The sequence below is a fragment of the Eulemur rufifrons genome, chromosome 24, assembly GCF_041146395.1.
Source record: "Eulemur rufifrons isolate Redbay chromosome 24, OSU_ERuf_1, whole genome shotgun sequence".
Lineage (NCBI taxonomy): Eukaryota > Metazoa > Chordata > Mammalia > Primates > Lemuridae > Eulemur > Eulemur rufifrons.
Genome location: NC_091006.1, coordinates 36,913,701 through 36,935,003, shown reverse-complemented (window position 1 = coordinate 36,935,003; position 21,303 = coordinate 36,913,701). Strand labels below are relative to the sequence as shown.

Here is a 21,303-nt window from a genome sequence, read left to right as displayed (position 1 = left end):
AACCTTTTTCTTTTAGAGACAGGGTCTTGCTCTGTCACCCAGGCTGGAGTGCAGTGGCATGATCAGAGCTCACTGCAGCCTCAAACTCCTGGGCCCAAGAAGTCCTCCTGCCCCAGCCTCCCGAGTAGCTGGGATTAGAAGCTACCTCCAAGTCATCTTTTCTCTTCTCTACCCCACAACACTGCCTCAATGCAGACTCTCATCACTTCTCTCCCGGATGTACCTAACGGCCTCCCACTAATCTCCTGGCTTTTAGTTTCCGGCTTGCCCCGAGCATCATTCTCCGCCCTGTCGCCAGAGTGAAATCTCACAGTTCTGCTGAAAATTGTACCATGGTTCTCTGGATTTCAGTGTCAAGTTCAGATTCTCTTCTCAGCACACCCCTGCCTGCCTCTCTAGCCCAGATATTTCACAATCCCCCCCTCTCCCGCCCCCACCGGCATCTTCGTTCTGGTCAAACTGAACTAGTCCTCTGGCTGTCCTGTTACTTCATGTACTTTCTGTTATTCTGAAATCCCTTCCCCTTTCATCCAACTTCTTGTCCTTCAAGATTTAGGGCCAGAATTACCTTTTCCAAGCAATATCCCCAAACCCTTTCTGATTTAGGTAATCCCCTCTGTGCTCCCTGTGATTAAATTGCTAACGAACCCACAAGGGGGGTTCACTGTTGCTTGCACAGAAAGCCAATTACTGAGACAACCAGGATTGTCAAAGAAGAAAGGATTTATTGCAGGAGAGGCATTAACTGGGAGGTGAGAGGTATGGACTGCCTCAAATCCACCTGCCCAACCAAAAAGGTCAGGGGTTTTCCTGGAGGTGCAATGGGGGGAGGGGGGTGAGCATCATTACACGTTTGGGGTGGAGTGCAGGGCTCGAAAGCACAGTGAGAAATCGTGCTATTACAAACATCCCATAATCCAAAAATGGCGGCTAAGTCCCTCCCAGGGTGGGGGTTTTAGCAGTATAACGAGCTGGGGGCTAACACTGGTCATTCTCGCAGCCTCGTGCGCAGCCCAGGCAGGATGCGGGGAGCAGGCTGCTCAGCGGGTCCTTGGGCACGACCTGCGGTGGGCGACACCGATCCCGTCTCCTCCGACCTGCGGTGGGTTGACACCGATCCCGTCTCCTCCGACCTGCGGTGGGTGACACCGATCCTGTCTCCTCCGGACAAACAGGGGGTGTGAGGCTTTGTAGTCATCAGGTGGCTTCAAGGAGGCCCTGCCCTTTCTGGGAAAGAGACTCAAAAGGGAAAATGCAGCAGAAAGTGACAAGTCCTGGTCAGCAAATCTCACTGGCCTGGGAACGTGAAACATAGGGGAACTACAAACAAATTTTAAAAATCTGTGAAAATGTTTTCTTGCTTATGTGTCTGTGACACAAGCACTGTGCGGTGGTTTCAGTTTATCTGTCTCTGTCCCCTGCGGTCTGTGTCATACTCAACCTGTTATCCCCCGCGCCAGCGCGGCAGGCCTGGTCGGGGCTTGCAGGAAGAATCAACGTTAGAAGTAGAACCGCAGGATTCAGGGAGCCCCTGGAAGCGGGGAGCGAAGATGTTTCTGGGGCCTTTATATCGGGGAGCAGAGAGAGGTCATGGCTTGGAAATGGGGAGCGGGGATCATCTTGTGAGCCGGAGCTGAGGCAAAAGTCGCCTGGCCAGCTCACTTACGAGTTCCCGGAGCCAGTGGGCTTGCAGGGCAGGTGCAGCCGACACGCGGGGAAAAACTACACTTCCCGTCATGCCTCAGCGCACCGCCCCGATTGCTCCTCAGTCACCGCCTCTTCCCCCCGGAAATGAAAGGAGCACTTCCGGGTCCGGCAGGAACCTGGAGCAGGCGGCGTTATTGAGGGCCTCCGAGCGAAGCTCCTCCTCCGTTCCGGTCTTTCTAGAAACCGCACTTTGATCTCGGCGGTGCGGAACAGGTACTTCCCGGCCGCCGCAGGCGCCCTCGGTCCCGCCGGCTGCACCGGCGCGAGCGGGGCCCTTTCCCGGCGCGGGCTCGGAGTTCCGTCAGGGCGCGGCGGGCCTGCGCGTGGCACGAGACGGGGAAGCCGGTTACCCCGGTCGTGGCCCCGGCGCTGACGCTCTGTCCCTTTTCTCTTCTCTCTTCGCGACTGAAGCGTCGCAGACGCTTGTGCGAGTTCCTCATGGCGGAGACGACCCCGAACGGCCCGCAAGGGGCGGGCGCCGTGGTGAGTGCCCGGCTCGGTGTGCGGGAGGAAGCGGGGAGTCGTGCGGGCGGGTCGCGAGGCGGTCCCGAGCCCGGGGCGCGCTGGGCTGGGGCAGTGAGTGGCGGCGGAGGGCGGGGAAGAGGTCGTGAGGGGTCACAGGTTCGTTTCCGGGGCGACCGCAGGCTGGTCGGGAGCAGGTTGCCCTCACCTGTGTGCCGGGGAAGTTGGGCCCTTTTCCCTCTCCGCACACCTCGGTCTCCGATTGTTCCGGGCCCCGCGCTGCAAGGTGCCACCCGCAGGTGTGCGGTGACAGCCCCGCGCGGGCGCTCGCGCTGGCCCAGCGTCTCTGCCCGCTTTGTGCCACTATAGCGAAGTTACGCAAAGGGAGCGGTCTTTTTTCTTAACTTTGTTCTTCTTGATGGAGAGAAATATTAACGCTTTTGTACTTTTTTTATTATTAAGATGCCGATCTGGAGCTAACTAGTTATCAGTACCCGGAGCATTAGTGCCCTCTAGTTTTTAATCCATAAATACTTAAGTATTCTTCTGCATGACCACATTGCAGTCACCACATTTGGGAAATATTACCTAATGTACATTCCATGTTCAAAGTCCCGTAATTGTCCTTCCAAGCTGCTTTCGCATCCCGGATTCAATCACAAAACACGCATTGAATTTACCAGTCGTTTCTCCCTAGTCTGTTTTCGTCTAGAACAGTTCCTTACCTCTCCCTCCCTTTTTTGTCTTTCAAGACACCAATAGCTTTCAAGAGTCTTTACTGGTTTTGCAGAATGCTCCTCAAATTGGAGTTGTCTAATTTTTTTCCCCTCATGACTAGATTCAGGTTAAACATTTTGTCAGAAAGGTTATCTAAGTGATACTGTGTCCTTAGTGCCATATACATACATTTATATATATAAAATATGCGTTTTATGTTGATTTACCCCATCAGTGAGGAATTAAATTATTGTTTGGTTAAGGTGGTGTCCACCTGATTCTCCATTGTAAAGAAACCTTTTCGCCTTTTGTGATTAAAAAGTGTTCTTTGCCATGATGCTTTGAGACTGTAAATATATTGTTCCCAACAATTTTTCACCCAAAGAGCCAGTGATGTTTTTTGCCTGAACTGTGTATTAATATGGTGGTTGGGCAGTTCGCTTTTAAAAATGTAAACCAGTATACTTAAACTTTTTTTATTGTGTAATATACATAAAACTGTACAAATGAAATGCATAGCTCAGTGATGTCATGCAAAATAAACACCCTAAACGAATAGATTTTAAAGAGAATATTCTAAAACTAAATTTTAAACTTTAATGTACAGTTTGAATATTTGTAGAGAAACTGAGCACAGTAAGCTAGATTCATCCTTCCACTTGATTACTGCTAATCATTTAAATTTAGGGGAGTCACAGGATGGTAGACCTGGATAGAATGAACCAGACACAGGTTTCATATTTCTGAAATTACCTGCATATTGTTAAAAAGACAAGGCAGTAAAACATCTGTGAATTTTTAGATGTGCTTGCATTTTTCCCCAAAATTTTTCAAAAGGTAATAAAGTGAAATTGCATAGAACAATGTTTTTGACTTCAGGTACAGCTATTAGTGAGCTTTGAAGTCAGTTTAGTGGAAAACCAGCTATTTTCAAAAATTTAAATAGAAAATGTCGAAAGCCATCACACATAGTAAGGTGCTTATTGTTTGTAAAACTTTGCTGACTTTATATACCCACGTGTGTTTGTATTGGATCTCAATGTTAAAATTGTTTATGTAGATCCTACTCAAAAAATATAAAAGCAATTTAGAATTTGAATATAAGACACAATTTAATGAAAAAACAGACTTTAAGTTCTTGCTTTAGTGGTTATGGACACAGATATTGGGGAAAAAAGCAACAATGGGAAAGACAGAATGGGAAAAAAATGGAGAAGAAAATGGTATATGGAAGATGAATCTAGGGCCACCGAAACTAGAATAAGACTTGTGGGGGTACTTGGAGATGATAAAGAGAATCATATAATTAGAGAGGCAGGTGACATTTAATACTTGACAGCCGTATTTTGAGCACCTGCAGTATGCCAGCCTCTTGTGTATGTAGGCAAATCATCCAAGGCTAATGAATTCAATAGTTACTATTACCATGGTTTTACATTTCTCCTTCAGAAGGTTTATGTAATCCAAACTGGCTTTACGTGATGCCTTTTTACTCAGCTCTGAGACCTACCTATTTGGATTTGAGATTTTTTTCTAAGAATAGGTATTATGGTTCTCTTGAGAGCAATTAGTTCTTATTTAATGTTCTTTTAAAATAGATGAAGCCAGCATTATTAAGTGTTGAAGGGACACAGACAATTGTAGTTAAATTTTTGTTCAGATTTTTTTCCTAATTAAGTCTTTTTGTTTTTTTAAATGTCAACTGATATTTCTTTATTTCTCTTTAAGTGCTTCCTGTGCTTTCCACATCAAAACAAGGAGGATCTTGGACTTGTCATTAAGTATATACATGAAACAGTTAATTGCCTTAGACTTTTCACTTAATGGTCTAAAAAACAATGTTACAAGGTTGTTAAGCATTTTGAATAGGAATAAAAACTACACTGTCTTCATCCTTAAAAGCATAATTTGCAGGCTTAGTTTACTACAATATTTTTCTTTTTAAACCTAGCAATTCCTGATGACCAATAAACTGGACACAGCAATGTGGCTTTCTCGCTTGTTCACAGTTTACTGCTCTGCTTTGTTTGTTCTGCCTCTTCTTGGGTATGTATTGTTTACATTGCTGCGTTTGCTATTCAGTTGTTCAGTCAGTTTGTATGGGATGCCTTTAAGGTGTAAGGCCTGTTAAACTGTAAAGGGCTTAGGGACAAATAAAATACAAGACCCAACCTTAAGACACTAATAACCTAATACTGTTATCATCAGCTGGAGGAATATTTTGTATTTTGTGGTTTGTGAAATTAACATCACATTGAAAATCTGAGGAAAAAGCAGATGTGTGGGAATGAGATGAATCCATGTTTTTTGAATTTTTTCAACTTGACAGGAAGAATCACTGCTTTATGAAATTCATTTGGGCATATACATGAAGTTATGCTTTTAGAACAAGTTCAAGTACTTTTTTTCTATCGACAATGAAATGATTTAGGTGTTGTGCAACTATGATGCAATTCACAAAGGAGGAAGAGACGTGGTAGTTGTTTATGTCTCACGATACCCTGTCCTCTGGTAATTCGCAGGTTGCACGAAGCAGCGAGCTTTTACCAGCGTGCTCTGCTGGCAAATGCTCTTACCAGTGCGCTGAGGCTGCACCAGAGGTTGCCACACTTCCAGCTAAGCAGAGCATTCCTGGCCCAGGCTTTATTAGAAGACAGCTGCCACTACCTGTTGTATTCACTCATCTTTGTCAATTCCTATCCCGTTACAAGTATCCTTTTCTACCTTTTTGGCAATGAGATTACCAACTATACAGGAGGTCTCTGATTATTTCAGCCATGAGGGCATTCCGTGAAGCCTGGGTTTGTTTTTGGCACTGCATTTAAATGTGTGAGAATTTCTGACTCTTAAATATGAAGTCTAAACTTTGAAGAGCTGATTTGGGAAATTTAAACTTTATCTATCGTTGTCCTTGCCTCTTGTAAGCTTCTCTATAAGAGTAGATATTTTAAAATTCAGATTCAAAGCAAGGCTATGCAGAACTCACTTTAATATTCAAAATTTTCTTTAATTTATATCGCCTTTGGAAAAGTGTCCAGATGTCTTTTCTTTAAAAAATAGAGGTCCTCACTTCTTTGCTTTCTTAATTCCCAGTGAGCTAGAAACAAATAGAAATTAACCAAGAAATAACTTATTTCAGCAGAGAATGGGATAATTAATAAATAAAAAGAAATTAATATTTGCTGTAGATAGAGTAGAAGATAGGACACGTATGGGTAATCCCTGGAGTTAATGAGAATTAAATAGCTCATTTGGAATTTATACGTTTTCACATTTAAAAAGTGTGTTGTGGGAAGATAGTGGGCATTATTCCAAAAAGGAGGAGAAGAATGAGAGAGGTCTACAGGTCAGTATATTTGGGAAACACTAGGTTAAACATTTTTAAATGGGATTCTTTACCTTTGACCCTTTGATATTCCAGTGTGCATTGTGAAACTAAGAGTTCACAGTGTTTGGTAATTTTTTTTGTTGATTTTTTTTTTTCCTGTTGATTTTCCCTCTGGAAATTATTTTGTGCTTTGAGAAGTGCTGCTTTAACAGCTTTTGAATACCTGTGGTACAACTATACATAATGTAAAGCACAATAAAATAATTTCTCTAAGACTATTACCTATTTAGAGAATACCTATGTTGGTGAAGTATGAAATTTTTCAATTGATTTTTGTAAGTCTTAAGGAAAAGAGAATAGGAGGAAACAAATTTCTTGAGCATCCATTTTGCCAATATATGGGAACTTGACATATTTAATCTTTGCAGCACTCTGAAAAAATTGTTGTGTTATATAATGATAAGGATACAGGGTAATAAGTAGTAATGCTGACAAGGCCTTTTTAACTTAAAAGCCCCAACTAATCTCCAATTAATGGATGAGTAACACTGAAGTATCGTTTAAAAATATTTGTATGTGGGTAACTTATCTATACAGTATATGGAGATTCCGTTTAAATTCCTTACTTTACCAAGGTAATATAAGTAGTTTGAAACGCAAGGATAAAATTTTTCATGTTTCAGTGCATGGGTCTGTAATATCCTGTCATAATTTGTATTTGTTCATTTTTAGGTAAAACTCTCTAAATGATTATTGTGCTGCAACTGTAAATGATAATCACATCTATTTGGGATATCATTGGATTGACTAGCATTTGTTGGTCACAATCACTGAGGTGATCTGCAGTCGCCAGTATTAAAATTCTTGCCTTTCTGAGATATAATGGGAAGTTATGCAGAGATTTTTGGTTATGCCTTTTAGTAGCTTAAAATTTCTTTGGAGGGAGAAATAGAAATGACAGAAAGTGTGTTTTCCAGATAATTAAGGTAGAGTACATGGAATACATTAATGCTGAGCTCTGGGGCAGTGCCTGTCACAGGTCAGGTGCTCAGCACTGTTGAGTGAGTCCTGAGGTCGCGTCAGATGACACTCATGACCAGTGAGAACCATCTCTCTGCCTTTTCTATACAGTCAGGTATTTGCTGGCCCCTCTTTCATGGAAATGTTGAAGATGAAGGTTTTCATATTCCTTAAATCCTTACAGGGGAAAGTAGTGAGCAGTGAGAATAACAAACTAATAATTGGCAAGAAATGCTAATCCGATTCATAAGGTAATTGGGTATTATGGTAATAAATCAAGGTGGGCCCACAGTAATGTTACAAACTTGTGTTTTGATCTTTGTTCTTACAAAAGTGATCTATTGTCCTTGCTTTATCAATGATAGGTATGTAGGGATTATATTGTAGACTTTTAATCTCTTTTCTAAATATGTAGTTTAAAAGTAACTTTGAAAGCTAAGATTATGAATTTTTTGTCAAGGATTTATGAACTATAGACTGTTAGAGATAAATGACTCATTAGAGATCTTTAGCTTCGATCTCTACTTAATCATTTGATAGAGGATGAAACTTGGCCGAGGAAAGTGAGGTTAGTTACATGCCAGGTGCGTAACCCAGGTATCTTGGCTCCCAATTCAGGGTTCTGTTTTCACTACCCAGCACTGCCTCTTATTGAATCAGGCTTCAAGTCTGGATATGTGTCAAGGTTCAAGTTGAATTATTTAAGCAAGAGCAGTTGCACAGTGACTTTAGGGGAGGGGGTTGTAGCTTTTATCAATTTCAAAGGAGTCTATGATTCATTAAAAAGTTGAAAACTTTTATATATATATATATATATATATATATGTGATCTCCACTCAGGAAGTTGGCATTTTTCTTAATTCTTGTGAATGGTGGGAAAGAATTGGTCAGGGTACTAATTTGGAGAACTATGTTATTAGAGAGTTAGAGTTCTTCTAACACTGGGGTATAAGTCTATGTCTTACTCATCGATTGGAAACTAGGAGCCTTTGGGTCCTAAATGAGTTGTGGTTATAATGAATTTGATACTCAGATTGTGTTATGTCAGTTAGCCACTTCCTGTCATGTCAGCCCTTCAGTTAGGATAGCAAAATATAATGCTTCATTTCTTAGAAACTGCTAATATTTTTAGGACAAGTATTTTTGCCATTCATGATTGATTGACAGTCTATATCATTTTATGGAAATACTTGACAAGTTTTTTTTTTTTTTAATCTACCTGGCAGATATTGGGGTAGAGAATGGGGCTTTAGAGCAATTTCCATTTTTCAAAAAGTTGAATGAAAATTGTGTATTTTTTCATGGCCTAAAGCCAAACAGTTGGACTCAAAAATAAAGATTCTCTGCTTGTGTCTGTAAACAAACTGATGAGACTTTCAATTGACAATATGCAAAGCCAAATATACATTGTCTTTTTTATTTTTATAAATTTACAGAATTGTAACAGCTTGATAGGTACAGTAACTCAGTAATGGGGTCTTGGTAGGAAGGAAATAAACTCTTTAGTTGAGGAACATTTGGGAACCACTCTTGAAACCGTTTCCTCAGACTTTCCTCAGCAGTTGAGATTGGTAAAACAGCTGTAAAAGACGACTTCTGTGTTTGAAGGCTGAGGGTGGCTAGGAAGGCCATTGTGGGGTTAAAAGCCATATTTAAGCCTTTGAGGTGGCCTAGATTTCAATTTAATTTAGCAAATGTTTATGATGTTTTACTAACCAACAAATAAATGCAACTTTTTTCACTATTAATTTTTTCATCAAAAAAACAGTGAGTTTTAGAAAATGAAATAAATCACTTCTTTGCAGTTAGCAAAACTTGACTTGGTTTAAAGTGTATCAGTAAAACAGAAGCCATTGCACCAAATTTATTTTAGCAGATGTCGTTTGAGATCTGCGTGTTGGACATGGTACCTCGCATGTTTTGCAAAGTACTTGATGACTTTTAAATGTTTTCCTTAATTGTTTTCTTCAGTGAGTATCTTTCCAGTCTTGTTATTCTCTTTGCTTCACGCTGCCACGTATACGAAAAAGGTCCTTGATGTAAGTAAAACTATGCTCTTTCTTTGATGCCTGGATTATAGATCTTTGACATGAATTTGACTTCTAAGACATTTTGGCGTTTGTCACAAAAAGTCTCTATTTCTTACAAACTTGTTAAAAATATTTTAGTGATTTGAAAGTTTTAAGTTTAGAAATTTTTATTGTTGAAGTTTCACAAATGGCTATATTTTGTAGATAAAGGATTACCCTTAAAATTATTCCCAAATCCCTGGAACAATTTTTGAAGTTTGAAATAGATCTCTTATTTTTTTTTTAATTCTTATTTCTTAAATGTGATGAGTTGTCAGAAATCTCTTGTTCTGTCAGTGTTTAATTCTAACATATCAGATAATTAGAGTGTGCTGAATCTCTTTTACACTAATGTTTAGAGCTCGTGCTTTCCCCCCAATTTTTTTATTGCTAATTTGTAACATTAAGCCTATCTTTAGTGTGCCAAGTATATTTACTGCATATGCGCTGAAATTTGAATTAAAATATCCAGATTTCTGCCTTTTTCTTTTTCCCTGTAATTCTTTGGTCACAGCAATAGACTCTAATTTCTACCATTAGTTAGCTTACGAGTCACAGGTATTTTAACCTTATTTACTGCATAGTCAGATTTTGTTGTGATTGGAGAGAAATAACCACCACGTTTTGGTGAAATAATCTAATGTTTCTTAAGAAAAATAAAATAAGAATAAAAAGTACTTTAATACTAAGGTTATTTTTTTGTTAAGTCTTTACACAAAACAAAGCAGAAAATACACTAACATTTTGTCCTTAAATAGTTTGTAAACTTTTATACCATCATTTCCAAATAATTGGCTTTTGGTTGTATTGCCTCTTGGGTATTCTATTTAACTAAAGAAAGAAAATAATTGAGTAATGAAAAATGTTTCATTATTTCTAATGTTTGTTTTCTTTTGTTTTAGGCAAGGGGTTCAAATAGTTTACCTCTGCTGAGATCTGTTTTGGACAAATTAAGTGCTAATCAACAAAATATTCTGAAATTCATTGCTTGTAATGAAATATTCTTGATGCCTGCTACAGTTTTTATGCTCTTTAGGTAAGAAAAAATACATTTGTTTTGGAAGGCTGACGACTAAGTAAACATAGTAAAGATATGAATTCAAGTTTTATTCTGCTTAAATCTGTTGAAGTAGGTATCAACATGTAGAGCTAGATGGATCTTAACAGTCACCTTGTCTAACAGTTTTCATTTTGTAATAGAGAAACTAAAACATAGTGAACCTAGGAATTTTTCTTATTTATCATTCCTTGTGATTTATTGTTTGACATTTTGAAATTACTACCTTTGAAAGAATCTTAGAAACTCTAGTCTATTCGGCTGTTGTTAAGATGATTTTTCTTATACTAGGGAAAAAAATTATGGTCTTGTGTTAATAGTTGCCCGCCATTGTCTCCTTATTTTGTTTGTACCTTAGTTATAACACACGAATAAAGAAAACCTTCCTTTTAAAAATTAGAACATTAAAATAGCATTGACATCTACGTGATGTTCTTGCATTTAAATTTTAAAATAATCTACATTGTTACCTGGGTGATTGCTTTTTCAATTTTTAGTTTTACAAGTAACAGGACATTACGAAGAAAAACTATAATATCACTTGACTATAAATCCCACTTGCAGTTCTGTCTTCTCCTTCCAGGAGAAGGCCAAGAGTTCCATGTGTGTGCGTGTGTGGAGTCCTTTAAAAATACTTACACAGATCTGTAGAACATACGTATTAGGTCATGGGTGTGGGGTTCAGTTTATTTGTTTAGTTTTTATTTTACATCAAAGGTTGCTTTTTTCCACGCAGTACAGTATGTTTTCATTACCTGTTTGTGTTGGCATACACAGTTCTGGTTTCTTTCATTTACTGGCTGTGTAGGGTTCCATCATATGGCTGTGCTACATTTTATTACCTATTCCCCTGGTGATGAACGTGGTTTTCCATATTTTTACTTTTCCAAATATTGATGGAGTAAACAGTTTACTTTTTACATGCTCATACTTAATGTGCCAGTGTTTTCTTTAACATTAGATACCAGAACTGATTTTGCTGAGCACAAATTAGGTGCGTTTTGTGTTTAATAGACCATGCCAGATTGTCCTTTAAAATGTATTACCTGTTTCCCATAAACGTGCTCATTTGTGACAAACTATTATTAATTGTACAGTTGTATTTTATAATTTTTCGTGTGCATTGCTTTGGTTTGCTAGTAAGGTTTTCATATGCCTGACAGTTACTCCTTTAGCAGTCTCTTTCGAAACTAAGGACAGAGTTTTACAGATTTTCTTATAAATCTATCTGTTCCATTCTTTTAAGTAATGCTTTCCTCTGAGAATGCCAGGATTGTCACATGTTGCTTAAGTTGTGGGGATCCCAAACTAGAAAATGTAATCTAAATAGAGTTCTAGAATGATAGAATGGAAAGACTTTTTACTGGGTATTATAGACCTGGATTTTAGTTGATTTGACCATTAACTTAGCCTTCTGAGACTTTTTCCTTCATCTAAAAACTAGTGTCAGTTGAAATACGTAAATGCCTAAAATCCTTCCACCTGCAGTCCATGAATGCTGAATACAGGATTTGATGCAGCTGTATTTGTAAATTATTTAGCTCTGAAGCATTCACCCTAAACTTTAATGAAAGTCTTCTATCAGCCTGGAAGCTGAAGGCACGTAGAAGGCTGATGTAATCTGGGACAAGGGGACAAGATCTAAATTCCAGTATTTTCTCCATAATTTATAGGTCTGGTCTCCTCTCTCTTTTGTGATCCTGACACAAACTTTTATTACTAAAAGGAACTTTTGGCACCCTTAGTTTTTGATTCATTTTTCTGTTTCTTGGGTCACTTAATCCTGCTCTAGGGTCATACCAGGTTCTATGATTTGTTTCGTGAAACTGGATGAAAGTTAAAATGGTAGAGACCAAAACTCATTTTTCACATGGGTGTAATTGATGTCTATATTCTGAAACCTTCAGATTCTGTTTAATAACCAAAGTAATTTATTATGCTCCTCTTAAGTCAGCTTAAGATAATTTTGATGAAATTCTGAGATGCCATGCAAACTCATACAGAAACTTCATTTTGGTCCATTAATTCAATTGTGCTTCTTAAACATTTTATTTAAACACTTATTATGTACAAACTTATCTTGGTTTTTAAGATTATGGTAAAGGAGATGAGAATTTATCGGAAGTATTTCAATAGAGAATTATTTTTTTCAAATTTATATTAGCTTATAAAGTTGTATTTAATTCCTAATGGGAAAAGCTATTAATGCTTTAAATATGTAACTTGAATATAACCCAAACAATAAAATTAAAAACAATCTTAAATCATTACTATTCTTTATATGCTACCCTTGAAAGGGATGATCATTATAGCTTTATTTGTAACCGTAGACTGGAGCGATCCCAAATATTTAGTAGGGATCGCTACTTTGTTCTGAGATGGTAGAAGCATATATGGAATACTTGAAGCTGTAAAAAGGATGATGTAAGTTATGTGTTGTGATACGGGATGATCCCCAAATGTAATTGAAGTTGGTTGTTTCCCATTTATGTTTTGGGGTGGTATATGCATGCCTAAGGACATGGGTTTCTGTCTCCGTTTCTTGGGAGTGATAGATGGGAATGATGATACCACCTCCCTCCTAGAGTTGACAGATTCATTGAGTTATAAAGTGAGCACTGTTTAGTGTTAGTCATTATATACACTTGTGTACATAAATTTCTGGAAGGGTATTGTAGAGATTGTGCTGTAACTTTGAAGAAGATGCTAACTTGGATGATGGGGAACTGGTTTTCTAAGTGAATATTTTCTGTTTATATTTTCTGTATTGTGTATATTTGCACTTTAAAAAGTTAAAATCGGTCAAGTTATTTTTTGGAGAAAATGGATATGGCATTTAGTCATAAGTTTGTAATCATGTAAATTATTTTTGTTTTGAGAAAGTAATATCACACAATTTAGAAGAAAAGGCTAAAAAATTAGCTTAAAAAACCACAGTTAGCATCTTAATATATTTCCTCCAAAATTAATTTTAAAATATGGTTGTAATAATATGTATAGTTTTATATTCTGCTTTTTAAAAAAGTTCCTATATGGTTTGATAACCAAGAGTTTAAGTAGTTGCGTATGGAGTCCATTGAATAAACACAGTAAGAGTGCCTAGTCATCCTGCCTTGCTGTCCACAGCAGGTGGTTGTGGCCTTGTCTTCGTGGTTATTTCAGTGAATGTCTTAATCCAGATAGTTTTTCTCAGGGAAGAATTCTAGACTTGAAATTTCATAGATATGTAAATATATACACCTACAACTTTTGGGATATTGTAATGGTACTTTTAACCAAGAACACTAATTAATGTAGACTATGCAGATTTTCCAGTGAGCCAGTATAATTTTATTCAGGTTTGTTTCTTTGTTTACATAAAATAAACCACTTTTTATATCTTAACAAAGCTTTAAAACTTGATTTCATTAATTGTCTGTGGCAATTATGGAATTATTTATGTGTCATTTTCTGATTTATTGAGTTTTGTAAAATTTCAAAAGTTTATCCTTTTGTAGTTCATAAGTGTGACAATTGGTCTTCACCCTCATGTTTGAGATACGCCTCCCTCAAACCTTGTTTGACCTCGGCACGTTACCAGTTTGATGTGAAAAAGGAAAAAATTCATAAGTAGCACATACATGAATACATTTATAAAAATTAAACAATAATATTTTACTCTTTACCAATCATATACTTTCTTTCATTTCCCTTTAAAGAATAACTTGGATTTAGCTATGCTATGACTGTGATCATTTGATGAACAAAGGTACACATAATTCTCCAGCTGAATTGCCTTTAAGTTTTGAGAGTGTGCATATGAATTGATAATGTATCTTTAGCACTCTTATATTTGTTTATTTCAGTGGCCAAGGAAGTTTGCTCCAGCCTTTTATATACTATAGATTCCTTACTCTTCGATATTCCTCAAGAAGAAATCCGTATTGTCGGTAAGCTGATTAGTTTAAATCTGTTTTATTTGTTGAGAGTATTATAAAAGTACAGTGTTTATAACTCTTAAGAGTTATTTAGCTAATATGTTAGAATTTAGAAGGAAGCAGTGTTTTTGTAAATTTAAATTCGAGGCCTTAGAACTGACTGGGGTTGATGAGGAGGTGTTCGTATTTCTTTTCAGAAACTAAGACTGGAGTTAGCTTGACCACCTCTAAAGCACTGCTAAAGCTTTGGGAATTTAAAACTATGTATGACATAAGTTCCACTCTCAAGGAGCTTTCTTAGTTGAAGAAATAAAAACATTTGTCAAATAATAAGTAGTAGTTTAGGAAACAGATTCACAAGCCAATATATGGTGAATTACCATGTTGGCTTTATTGTGTTAATACTGTAGTCCACGGAAGGGAGAGGTTATTGGGCCAGAAGATAGATGAGCTAGGGAGGTTTCACAAAATGGTTAAATTTGTTCTGGAAGGAGTAAAGCCTTTGAATAGACAGTAAGAACAGGGAAAAGCATTTCAGGTAGGGAGACAGTAGGAGCAGGAGTTGAGTGACACTGAGTAGACCTGTTTGACGCTCCTGGAGATTCTGACGGTGAGTTGGTGGAGCTAAGATTAGAAGGGCATGTCGGAGCCATATCATAAATCTTTTTGAGTTTTAGGGTAAGAAGTTTGGAATTTTTATTTTAGATATATGGCAATGATGGTTTTGATATGATCAGACTATTCTGATAGCTTGTGCAGAATAGTTTGGAGCAGAAAAATGGGGAAGCAGAGAAATAGCTTAGGAAATTACTGTAGTTTTCAGGAATGGAGGCTTAAATTAATACATCAAAGTACACTAACTTATGCATTCTGATCTCAAAAGCTAGAGTAAAACTAAACTGATTAGCTGTTTTTAATAGCGTTCTAAATGTTACTCAGATACTAATGTTGACATAGTTTTTATTTTCAAGTTTAATGCAATTCAGCCAGAAATCCAATGAATGTATTAACACGATCTCTGTATTTTCACAAGTACTGTAAGAAGTACTGAATTTGAATGCTGGCCATCATTAAGTAGATGTATGACTTTAGGCAAGTTACTTAAATTTGAATTTCTTCATTGGTGGAGGAGAAACCTCCTAAGGGTAAAATGAAGTAGTGTTTTAAAAATGCTTAGACTCTGTGAAGTTCTCAGTAGTTTATCTTCCTTATTCTATGATCTGATTCTCCTTTCAGGATGTTTTTGTGCTCTTTTAGACAATGTCTTTTTGTAATACTTCCTGAAATATAACAAGTCCCTGGTAGTAAATTAACATTCATTTTTGCTTGATTCCATGACTTTTTGCTTTTTTTCTTTCTGGTCCATGTATCATTTCAGACATTATCTTCTCTGCCCTGAAATCCATTTTTTTCATCAGCAAATTTATTTTTCTGTGCTTTTGTACTTCCTTCTCCACTTCCATTTTCTCCACATATCTCTAAATCATATCAGTTTATCTGGAAATTTAGTTTTCAGTAGACTGGGAAAGGAAGGATAGCAGTGAATGAAGATAACACAAAAATGTGCTAATCAACATTTTCAAAGGTCTCTCATAAGCACACATTTTAATCGAAACAGTGAGAAGGAAATGGAAAGTATTTGCGCTTATAAATATTGATAAACAGGCTGTAACACTACATTTTCTGTACTACACTTCTTTTGTTTAAAGGTTTTAAGGCCGTCTATATCCACAGTTTGTGCCATTTTCACTTGTGATATTTACCTTCAAGTTGATGGTATCATCCTTCGTAGATGTCTAGTGTGGATTGTTTATAGCTGTGTTGTCCAGCGCAGCACACTGGCCACATCTGGTCATTTAAACTCGTTAACATTCATAAAATTTAAAACTCAGTTCTTGAGTCACATTAACTACAGTTGAAATGCTCAGAAGCCATGTGTTGCTGTATTGTATAGCACAGATGAACAGCATTTTTATCATCGCTGAAAGTTCTGTTATCAACCTTGCGTTAAGGAAGTCTGTGACTTGCTCTGTGCCAGTGACAGGTCCGGCAATAACAGACATCGCCGTTTGCCTTTAGACGAGCTCTTGACCCCATTAGGCCTCGTTCCTTCTGAAGAATGAGCCCGAGTTCTGGCACACGAGGGCCTGGAAGTGCTCGGCAGCCAGTGGTGTTGACTGTGACTTGAGCTCAGGAAGTGCACAGAGAGATGACAGTGATCTGTGCCCAGAAGGGTAGATTGTGGAAAGGACTGGATCCTGGCACGGTTTGCATCTTACTTGGAGGCAGGGAGGGCCTTTGAAGAGCATAACATGGAGGAGTTGGCAACGCCCATAATGAAATATTCTAGAAGATAGATTGCAGACTGACTAAGAGGAGAAAAAGATAAATCAATTCGGAGACTATTAGAGTAATCCAGAGCCTGAACTAATCCAGTGATTAAGGAAAAAGGGAACAAATTTGAAAAATATTTAGGGGTTAGGATTCCAGGGCTCGGGGTAGGAGAGTAAGATAAAGACCTCCAGGTTTCCAGCCTGGAACCTAAGAGTTGTGAGTGATGGTGCTGTCACAGAGATAGGAGATACAAGAAGGGCAAGTGTTTGGATACATGTCCATCTTTCCAAATTTTATTCCCGTCTTTGTGTGAAAGCATATTAGATTCTTGTTTTAAAAAGTAGATTTCTTTTTTCTAACCATAAAAGTAAAACAGGGTGCAGAAAGGTAGAGCAGGAGTTAACACCTTTACGCAGGCTGAGTCAGCACATAAGGTGGAAATTGTGAATAGTTAAAATTATCCTTGATTCCTGAAATCACTTAAAGTTACACTACAGTATACATGATTTTGTGTATGCTAACCCGTATAATGCATATGTGATGTACACAATGTGTAATAAAGAGTACCTTGTAGGCAAAGGCAAAGTACATACACTGTTTTGGGCACAAACATGCAACGTAACTCGATGGAAGGGGCCATGGCAGGGAGTGGCAGGAAATGAGGCAGAAAATTAAATTGAGACCAGATTGTGGAGGGTATTGGATGTTAGGTTGAGGAGTTGGGCTTTAGTCTGAAGACAAAAAAAAAAAAAAAGAGTCATTTTAATTAGTAGAATGATCTGAGAAGTAACATTTATGGAGCATCTTCTGTGTTGTCTCACTTACACTTCACTACAACTGAGGACGGGTGCAGTGCCTCATGCCTGTAATCCCAGCACTTTGGGAGGCCGAGCTGGGAGGATTGCTTGAGGCAGGAGTTCAAGACCAGCTTGAGCAACTTACTGAGACACCAGCTCTACAAAAAAATTATAAAAATTAGCTGGGCATGGTGGTGTGCAGCTGTCCTAGCTACTTGGGAGGCTGAGGCAGGAGGATCGCTTGAGCCCAGGAGTTGGAGGCTGTAGTGAGCTATGATTGCAGCATTGCCCTCCAGCCTGGGCAACAGAGTGAGCTTCTGTCTCTAAAACAATAATAATAGTAAACTTCACCACAACTCTATGAAGTACGTGTTCTTATTTTACAGATGAGGAAATCTCTGAGAGACAATATGTATACTTAAAGAAATAGTGGGATTGCCCAAATTATGTATTTTCTCCTGTTCTCTTTTTAAAAACTAGTTGAATTTGCCTAAGTTAAATGTGATGTGATTCTTCTGTAAAGAAAAATAAAATAGGTAATCCATAAACTCAGTCCTCAGAGATAGCCATTTATTAAATGCCTTTGTTAAATGAAAGTTTTGACCCAAAAAGAGACACAGGTGTTGAGTTTGAGAATTTCATTGTGTGTATTTTGTGTGTTCTGTACAATGCATTCTAGTTATTTCTTTTACTTCTTTTTTTTTTTTTTTTTGACAGAGTCTCACTCTGTTGCCCAGGCTAGAGTGAGTGCCGTGGCGTCAGCCTAGCTCACAGCAACCTCAAACTCCTGGGCTCAAGCGATCCTCCTGTCTCAGCCTCCCGAGTAGCTGGGACTACAGGCATGCACCACCATGCCCGGCTAATTTTTTCTATATATATTTTTAGCTGTCCGTATAATTTCTTTCTATTTTTAGTAGAGATGGGGTCTCGCTCTTGCTCAGGCTGGTCTCGAACTCCTGAGCTCAAACGATCCGCCCACCTCGGCCTCCCAGAGTGCTAGGATTACAGGCGTGAGCCACCACGCCCGGCCTCTTTTACTTCTTCAAATTCGTTAATGGCTAGGGTCAGTTGCTTTATCAGCATTTGCTTAGTATCATAGGCAAACCTCAGAGATACTGTGAATTCGTTTCCAAACCACCATAATAAAGTGAATATCACAATAAAGCAAGACACATGGATTTTTTTGGTTTCCCAGTGCATATAAAAGTTATCTTTACACTATATCATAGGCCAGTAAGTGTGTAATAGCATTATGTCAAAAAATGGCAATATTATGGCTGGTTTGATCTTTTATTCAGTCCACTAAAACTTTCTCCATATCAGCAGTAAGTCTGTTCTGATTTCTTACTTGTGTGTTCATTGGAATAGCATTTTAAATTTCAATTTGTTAAAAAAAAAAAATGCAGTATCTGTGGAGTGCAGTAAAGCGAAGTGCAGTGAAACAGGGTGTGCCTACATGTTGCTTTTTCCTTGTGTTTCTGAAAGAAAACTCTTATCTTGCAGGACGTTGTTTAATGAACTGAGGATTGTTGTTGAACACATAATCATGAAGCCCGCTTGCCCACTGATCGTGCGAAGACTTTGTCTCCAGAGCATTGCCTTTATAAGCAGATTGGCACCAACAGTTGCGTAGTCGAACATCCAGTTAAGCTATAGATATAATATAAACATTATTAGCAGCTGGTACTTCTGTGAGGGGTTGTAAATTCCAGGTGTTCAACTGACCTCAATCCGATTTACATAATTTACATAAGTGCATCTCAATGGAAAAATAATCATTTTCCTGGCATGTTGAATCAAGCTTAAAAAATTACGAGTAAATTTTTCTATGCTGTGTTGCTAATGGTTAAGGAAATTTGTATCTAGTGATAAATGTACCACATTTTTTTTAAGATGCTGTCATGCCTATATCATGAAATACATTCATTTCTCTTGTAAAGATAGCTCTAAAATTTGTTTCAACCTGGTTAGTAACCTGAATTTATATTTGGCATGAGTTTGTTATGGTAATATTAACATATGAGAATTCACTAAATTTTGAGACAGTATTCTTCCTTATAGTAATTTTGGTTAATGATTTAAACAGAAGCGCTTCCCACTGTGTTTCACTTCAAATTGTTACTGAATTGATTTTGTGCTGCTTTGTTAGGACAGGTTTATTTTGGATGTACCATTATAAGAGGAATTCTACATGTATCATTTGCTATGACCTAAAATTTTATTTCCATAAGTACTTCTGTGGCTTTGAGTATTTTTTAAAAGGCTTAACCTGTAAGCCTTTATCCAACTGGATAAATACATTTGGGGTTATGTAACCATTTTATATCAGAAACCAGTAACACAGCTTTCCTTTCATAGACCCATTGAGTAACATTTCTGAAATAGGAAATCCTTCCCTGACAAATGTGGACACATAAATTATTAGTAGTAGTATAGTTTGTAGCATTACCCAGTTCAGATTCTTGATGGCCAATTTTCTCGGTTTCCCAGGCTTGAATTTTCGTAGACAATTGCAGCAGTTCAGATGCCGTTTGAAAGGAATGTAAATGAAGATTGAGCATCTGACTATATGTGTGTCTGTTCTGAGATAATAATGAAGAGTATCCTGTAGATTACATATTTATCCATGAAATCTGATTTAAAAGTGTAATTGGAAAGGTTTATAGGTAAGGAAATTGACTGGGAATGGGACTGGGGCAGGAGCTGTGGGGAATTAGTGTGCGTTTCAGTCTTGTGATGCATAGGTAAATTTCGGGGAATTGGATGTAGTATGCAACTGTGATTTGGGTTGTATAATGTGTTAAATCCGGTTCATTGAGCTCCCATCAACTCTTATGAAATTCATTCTGATCCTCATTACTGTTGCATGATTGGAAATGTTTAAAAATTGCACAATTTTAGTACAGAGTAATGCAATGGTTTTGTAACCAATTTTCTTCTGTCTGCATGTAATTTGGATTTCTCAAATACATTCATTAGTAACTTAACAGTAACATCAGTTTTCTGTTTTGTTCCACTTCCTAATCTATAGAAAGATGATATTCTTAGGATAGATTACAAGAAAAATTCTACTTGATACCTTAACTAGAACCAACTATTTTTGTATTTTTGTAATATTTATCCACTAAGTTGGAGAAGCAGCTCATAATATGCAGTTGATTTTGTGTGTGTGTGGCTGACCTCATTATCTCTATATCTGTAATCTGATGGTTTTAAAAACTAAACTTTCTAGAGCAATAAAGTGACTACAATGTTAAGTAAATGTACTACTGATTTCTAATTATGTTTTTAAGAATGGAGTCTTGAATTATATCAGGAAATTTTGGCAGCTGTTTGTTTTGAAGTTATTAGGGTGTTTTTCCTACAATTTTTTTTATCTTTTACGGAAGAGTTTCAAAAATGTACAGTTTTTTATATCCTTTATTCAGCTTCCTCTTAAGTTAACATCTTACACAACTATGGAATATTTATGCAAAGTAAGAAATTAAGCCTACAATGATAATATTAACTAAAGTACAAAGCTTATTTGAATTTTACCAGTTTTTCCGTTTTTTATTTTCTTTTTGTGTGCTCTGTTTTTACCATGATTGTCTTTTACTTTTAAAGATCTACGTAAGTGTGTTTTTGGTTTGAGGTTTTCCTCTTTATTTTGAAAATTACTGTTAGTCAAAAAAATTTCTCTAAAGAAAATAATTCATGTTGGTTTTAACAAAAAGAATTTTAACATTAAAATTATTACAATATAAAACATTCTGCTTTAAATCAAGGCTTTTTATCACACAGCAGGATTATATTTCTGATACACTCATGTTTGAATGAAAGTACAGATTTGTTTCTTAAAAGAAGGCTTAATATATAAATAAAATACTCTTAAACTCATGAAAAAGTAAATTTT

The 21,303-nt window shown here is 37.4% G+C and overlaps 1 protein-coding gene and 1 non-coding gene across 2 annotated transcripts; both read left to right on the top strand.

The window, feature by feature from the left end:
* The first annotated feature begins 1,780 nt into the window (after nucleotides 1-1,780).
* On the top strand, nucleotides 1,781-20,887 carry TMEM33 (transmembrane protein 33). Its single transcript, XM_069458448.1, has 8 exons — nucleotides 1,781-1,920; nucleotides 2,119-2,190; nucleotides 4,838-4,932; nucleotides 5,409-5,596; nucleotides 9,206-9,273; nucleotides 10,206-10,339; nucleotides 14,206-14,289; nucleotides 18,912-20,887. The coding sequence occupies exons 2-8, from the start codon at nucleotides 2,146-2,148 to the stop codon at nucleotides 19,039-19,041; spliced, it is 744 nt and encodes a 247-aa protein (XP_069314549.1). The 5' UTR covers nucleotides 1,781-1,920; nucleotides 2,119-2,145; the 3' UTR covers nucleotides 19,042-20,887.
* Nucleotides 13,846-13,947, top strand: LOC138375204 (small nucleolar RNA U13). The gene has a single exon (XR_011231456.1). It is a non-coding gene; the product is annotated as a small nucleolar RNA U13 (small nucleolar RNA).
* Nucleotides 20,888-21,303: the final 416 nt, after the last annotated feature.

Excerpts from the sequence above, each read along its gene's own strand:
- TMEM33 (XM_069458448.1), top strand. The coding sequence starts at position 2,146 with ATGGCGGAGACGACCCCGAACGGCCCGCAAGGGGCGGGCGCCGTG. Across the intron at positions 4,933-5,408 it reads TTTGTTCTGCCTCTTCTTGG|GTTGCACGAAGCAGCGAGCT; the intron begins GTATGTATTGTT and ends GGTAATTCGCAG. Across the intron at positions 9,274-10,205 it reads ATACGAAAAAGGTCCTTGAT|GCAAGGGGTTCAAATAGTTT; the intron begins GTAAGTAAAACT and ends CTTTTGTTTTAG.